This window comes from Sciurus carolinensis, chromosome 8, assembly GCF_902686445.1.
Source record: "Sciurus carolinensis chromosome 8, mSciCar1.2, whole genome shotgun sequence".
Taxonomy (NCBI): domain Eukaryota; kingdom Metazoa; phylum Chordata; class Mammalia; order Rodentia; family Sciuridae; genus Sciurus; species Sciurus carolinensis.
The window spans coordinates 12,657,566-12,663,792 of record NC_062220.1 but is presented as its reverse complement, the minus strand read 5'-3'; the positions used below and the strand labels follow the sequence as shown (position 1 = coordinate 12,663,792).

The following is a 6,227-nucleotide window of genomic DNA, read 5'->3' as shown; positions in this document are numbered from 1 at the left end:
GGGGTGGGGCAGACAAATTTGGAGAGGGAGTGAGGATAGTGCCTGGAAGGTGGGTTCCACAAGCAAGGTGTGCAGGCCACGGGATGCAAGATGTGGGAGGTAAAGGCCTCCAGCTCAGGAATCTGGCAGATCCTGGTTTAGGTCCTGGATCTTACCTCTTACAGTCAGGTGAGCATTCTGCACCTCAGTCTCTTGAGCTCTGAAGTAGGGGAAGCAATTATACCTTAATAGGAAAGTGTATATAAGGTACCACATGTCACAAGACCTCACCAGCTGTGGATTCTCCTCCAAAGACCCCAGGGATGGCTTCTCCTCAAAAGCTGGGTGCCTATCCGGACCCACCTCAAAGGAGGTGTCTGCCCCTCCCCTTTCCAGGCCACCCCTGTCTGTGATGACCCCTCCTCCCCTGCCAACTTCTGAGTCCAGCCTGAACCTGACTCTCAGGAACAAATCCCAGGAAACCCCCAGGGGGACTATGTTCCAAGGGAAGTTGAATAGCAAGAGCTGAGCAGAAGTGGAGGACAAAGAAATTTTTAAGACTCTTTTCAGGAATGAGACTGCAGGAGGAATAAGCAACGATAAGACCAGGTTATGTTATTTTATTGTGGAATAGCTTGTATTTATTGTTCTGATCGTTTTCAAAAAGGCATAATACCAATGTTATTGAGTTGTAGTCATTCGATGGCTGTGTGAGGTCAAGGGGAACAGGGTACAAGTTCTCTGCTTCCTGAATGAAGGATAGAGCACAGAGGAGGAGAGGGGTCCCCCAAACCCCAGGCCGGAGGCAAGACAGGACTCGACTCTGAAATGGGGATTCCTGCTCCCAGCGAGTTTCTTTTCAGATCTTGTTCCTTCTTGGGAACCTTCTGTGTGATGTGAGAGATATGTTGGGGACCCTCCCCTTGGGGATCCTCAGGAACCAGGGACTGCCTTCTTCTTTTGTTCTGCTCCAGAGATTGAGGGATGGATAAAATAACCTCTAGAGAAGGACAAGAACTGAAAGGAAAATAAAACAAGAAAGGAAGAGGAGGTGCCGGAGACAGGGAGGTGTTCTCACCCAGGGAGTGGAAGGGGTCACCTTGTGGGACATTTTTCTGCCTTCCCCGGGTTGGGGCAGTGTGGGTGGTAATGACCACTGAAGCCTGGGGACTTCCAGTCTAAGGAGATGGAGGAGCGATAAGGCTGAAGTGGGGGTCATAGATGCGCTGATAAGCAGGGGCCGGGGAAGGCAGCACTTGCCAAGGAAACACTCAACCCATAAAGCCAATCCTCCAGGGCCTGGGGGGAGGGGCTGGCAGCGAAGGAGGCCGGCCGCGTCAGAGCCGCACAGAGCAGGTACCCAGGGGCCGGCCACTGAGGGCATCAGCTGTGGGTCTGGGAAAGAGGAGAGGGGCCCCACGTTCAAGTCCGCCTTCCTGGATCTTCAGCGTCTCCCCTGCCGCTTGCTGCCTGCACTGTTCTCTTTAATGGGAGGAGCGTGGACAAGTATCCTGGATGGACACCAAATTGTCTGCCTGCCCCAGCTGGTAGATGGGAGATTTGACTCTCCTTTTATCTCCTCTTGCCATCCTCTCCGCCACTCCTGGTCTTGGCAATAGTCTGCATTGCCATCCTGTCTTCCTCTGTCCTCCTCCAGCTTTCTGTGGACAAGCACACTAGCGATTCAGACAGCAGCGTCCCCAGCCAGGACACCTGAGAGTCTAGTGCCGCTGGTGATGCTCCCCGGGCGCCTGGGAGAGCAGCTGGGGTGGGCCCTTGGTCACATCAACACATCCCAGAGTGCTCTCACAGCAAAGCAGCTGGATTTCTTAGTCTGACATGCTGAGAGGGAGGAGAAAACATACCTGGATTTCAAGTTGTAGGAAATGCCCTGTCCCCGCAGCTGCCCACAGGCAAGCAGGAAACAGATTCGGGTACTACTGTATTTTAAAAACATTCAGAGTGAGTATCATTCAGTGGTGGAATGATTAGCCTTTTTAATTTGTTTTGTACTTTATTTTTAAAAAAGAAAAAGAAAAGTAATGGGCTGTTGGTTTCTCCCAAGAATTTATCTTTTGACACCAGAAGGCAGGCAGATGGAAGTAAGGGTGGTCAGTATAACCCGGTTCTTTCCACTCCAGCCTGCCCCTCCCGCAGCTGCCCTCCCCATTCATACCTACAGAGCTGGAGATGGCTTCTCTTTGTACCTGGGAATAAACAGGCTCCTCCCCCAAAAGAGTCAGGAGGAGATCGGTGATTTTATTTTTTTCCTTTCAAGCATCAGTTCTCTGGATCTGCAGTTCAATGGGTGCAAGGCAGGGGTGAGCAGGGTCACTCCCAGTCTGAATGGTCCCGCCCTCATCAAGTGCCCTTCTGGACCACTCTGTAGTACCCCGTCACCGGTTTGGGTCACCAGGAAGAATGAACACGAGAGGTGGTGTCCGCTGTACACGGGACAGCCTCGTGTAAACTGGCCTGCTAGTCTTGTCAGTTCCCGTTCACGCCTGCAGTTCCCTCTGGACTAAGGCTACGTTTCTGCGCATGTCCTTGCACCAGTGTGCGCATGCTTCATTCAGGCATGGGCCTCGGGGGCAGCCCGAGAGGTCATGATAGATCCTCCTTCTGTCCCAGTACCCCGCCTGCCTCTCATGGTCCGGCACTGGCTTCTGTTTCCAGGAAAGGGCTTCCTCCTGTCGCCCTATCCCATAACATGTCTGTGCTCGCCAGCTTCATGGGCAGGATGAAAGTGAGGTGCTAAGACACCTGTCTGGCTGCCTTTTCTCTGCAAAGTAACTCCTTCCGGCAAGTGAGGGACTTGGAGATGAGCCTGCAACAGTTTTTTCTCTGTGTCTTAAAGAAAAGTGTAAAAGAAAAGACTGCTGAGTGCAGCGGTGCATGCCGATGATCCCAGCTACTTGAGGCTGAGGCAGGAGGATCACAAGTCTGAGGTCACCCTGGACAACTCAGGAAGACCCTCTGTGGTTTGTTGGTTTGCTTTTCTTTTTGGCTCACAGTTTCGGAGGTTTCAGTTTTTGGTCAGCTGTCTCCAAGGCAGAAATATCATGGCGGAGGAATCCTTCGGACAACTGCTCAGCTCTTCGCAGATGGGAGGCAGAGGGTGTGGTGGGGGCAGGGACAAGAAATAGTCCCCAAGGGCACACCCCCAGTGGTCTTCTTCCTCCAGCTGGGTCCCATCTCCTACAATTTCTATCACCTCCCAAGAGTCTATTCAAGTATTAATCCACCAGATGCACTAACCTGTTAACCAGGTCAGAGCCTCCATAGCCAAACATTTTATAAAAGCCCCACCTCTGAACATTGCTGCACTGCAGGTCAAGCTCTTTGGGGGACATTCCAGATCCACACCCACAACACCCTATCTCAAAATAATATTTAAAATGTTGGGTACCATGGATGTAGCTCAGTGGTAAACCATTTGCCTAGCATGGTGAGACCCTGGGTCTGATTGTCCTTGGTACCACAAAAGAGGGAGGGAGAGAGAGAAGAGAGAAGAGAGAGAGAGAGACAGAGAGAGAGAGAAGAGAAGAGAAGAGAGAGAGAGAGAGACAGAGAGAGAGAGAGAGAGAGAGAGAGGTCCAAGAGGACAAAGGCTAGGAAAGGGAAAAAATCTAGGGGAAGAGGAAGAGATAATGACTTCTACTTGGGGACAAGAGACTGCTTTCTGTTTCTGGATCTGTCCACTCTCTTTGTATGTGTCTCTGTCCATGCCTGTCTGTCTGTTGCTCATGCCCAGGTTCAGAATATGGGACTTTCTCCCCCTCCCTGTCTGCTCCACTCTATTTCACTTTTTTTTATATATTTTAATTTTTTATTTGTTGTAATTAGTTATGCAGGACAGTAGAATGCATTTATGCATTTCGATAAATTGATCCAGGGATCCTACAATTTGTACAATCAGAAAAACGAGAAATTATACTGTTTCCCTTTTGACAGACTAGAGTTTCATGTACAGCACCAAGCGTGTTCCCAGGACTTGAGGATCCTTGTTGCTACATCTGGTCTGGGCTTCATCTCTACAAGACTCTCTCTTTAAGGAAATGCTTCATGGGTTCACATTCAAAAGCTGTAACTGAGAGCCTGCTCTGCCCATTGGTAACTCCATGATCTTGAGAGGGAGATCATTCCTTCTGTGAACCTCAGTTTCCTCCTCTATATGATGGGTATGAGAATACTATTACTTTGGAGTGCCAGTGGCTATGTGGAGCCAATGATACAGTGGATTTGAAAGCACTTTGCAAACTGGGTACAGTGGTGCACACCCCTGTTATCCCAGTGTCTCAGGAGCCCGAGGCAGGAGGATCGCAAGTTCAAAGCCGGCCTCCGCAATTTAGCAAGGCTCTCAGCAACTTAGCGAGACCCTGTCTCAAAATAAATTAAATAAATGAATAAAAAGAACTGGGGATGTGTCTCAGTGGTTGATCACCCCTGGGTTCAGTCCTTGAGAATCAAAAAAAAAAAAAAAAGTACTTTTTCTTTTGCAAGCGTTTAAGTCCTTTTTGCTGCCATTCTGCAGGATGACCCACGACAGCCATTCTCCAAACCTCTGCCATCCTGCTGGCTACTCTCCACCTCCTGCCTGGCAATGGAACACACTTGTGAGCTGGAATGAGCCTCAGCTCCGAGGCTGTGATGTCACAGAGCACATGAAGTCAGAGGTCCTATGGAGGAGAAGAGAGGGAATCGAGGCACGGCAGGGGTAAGGACTGGGGCAGGGTGGGGAGGCGGGCGGGCGAAGCCTGCGGGCCACGCGGGAGCTGGAGGGCCTGAAGCTGTGGGTGGGCCGGCCCATGACCGCCCTGGGCTCCCAGCTCTGCTGGGCAGCATTTCTGACAGCCCTCCTGCTGCTGCGGGTGAAGGGGATGAAGTCTCAGAAGGACGCCCCAGACCTGGGCCAGGGGGACCGGCAAGAGAAAATGCCCTCTGCAGGTAGGTGGAGAAGAGAGCCGCGGTCTGGAGGTAAGGGGTAGGTCCGATTGAGGCCAGGCCCAGGTAGCTGGTCGCGGGAGGGGACGCTGAGAGGCGCCTGGCTTCTGGGAGATAGCTCCATCTCCCTGTCTGGTAGTAGGTCCTGTTTGGAGCAGGGAGGGTTCCCAGCTGCAGCTGCATGGGCGAGCACGAGTGTATTGAGGAGAACCTTGGCTTTCCTCGCACGAAAGGTGTCCCTCACCCCCACAGGAGGTTCCACCTGAGAGTGCTGGAGCTGGGATTCAGGTGTGTGTGAGTGGGGGCTGTGGTTGAACCCAGAGCAGAAAAGACATCTAGACGGAGCATCTGCCCTCCCTTCAAGGCCAAAGATGTGGCGCTTGTGCCGAATGCCCTTGGTCCTCACTTTCCCCTCAGCCAGGTCAGGCTGGGAGCAGGTCAGGATCAGTGCTGCCCATCCCTCCCCTCTTCCCTGTTCCAGACCAGGACCGAGAGCAGTTTGAAGAGCATTTTATGGCCTCCTCAGTGGGTGAGCTGTGGCAGGTGATGGACATGGCCCAGCAAGAGGAGGACGTGTCATCCGAGGCAGCAGCTGTCCGAGACCACCTTTTTGATTTAGCTTTCTGCTTTAACCTGGCCAGCATCATGGTTTTTTTATAAGGGACATTGAGGCTGAGGTGGTGGCCTGGTTCCTGGATGAAAACTTGAATGTCTGCCTCCGCTTCATGATTGCTCACTGACCTCTGCCCTCCAGTGGGCTTCGGGGCACTGCTCCCAGAAAGGACCCACACACCACTCCCCACCCCATCATCGCCACCTAGACACGGTGCAGCACTGGAGACTTTGATCGCCATCGCCACTGCTTGGTTGCCACCCCACGCCCAGAGCTTCATTTCCCACCAGGAACTCCAGACCTATACCCTTCTCTCTCCTCCGCCTCCCCTGGGCTTTGTCCAGAACAGAAGATTAGAGGGAGGAGGCAGTGACAATGGAATAGCAATAAAGTCCTAAAACAATTGGAAGTACTTTCTGAGACTTACCCCAAGCCCTTGGGTCTCTAAATGGTCTGCTTAATTGCCAGAACTTTGGCCCAGTGACCGACTGACCTTCAGACCCGCCATCCCACCAGCCCTGGCTTCCTCCCTTTCCTACCTACGTCCTTGGCACGTTTCCCTCTTATCTTTTCTGACTTCTAGGAATAGAACATGGCAGGAAAGAGTCATTAGGAGACAGGTGGGGACGCAGTGCCACCGTTTATTTGGAGAATGGAAGGCGAATGGAGATACTGTCCCACTGACTGGACA

The 6,227-nt window shown here is 52.1% G+C and overlaps 1 protein-coding gene across 1 annotated transcript; it reads left to right on the top strand.

The window, feature by feature from the left end:
* The first annotated feature begins 4,787 nt into the window (after positions 1-4,787).
* Llcfc1 (LLLL and CFNLAS motif containing 1) lies at positions 4,788-5,583 on the top strand. The gene is made up of 2 exons (XM_047559955.1): positions 4,788-4,926; positions 5,405-5,583. Exons 1-2 carry the CDS (start codon positions 4,788-4,790, stop codon positions 5,581-5,583), a joined length of 318 nt encoding a protein of 105 aa, XP_047415911.1.
* The last annotated feature ends 644 nt before the right edge of the window (positions 5,584-6,227 follow it).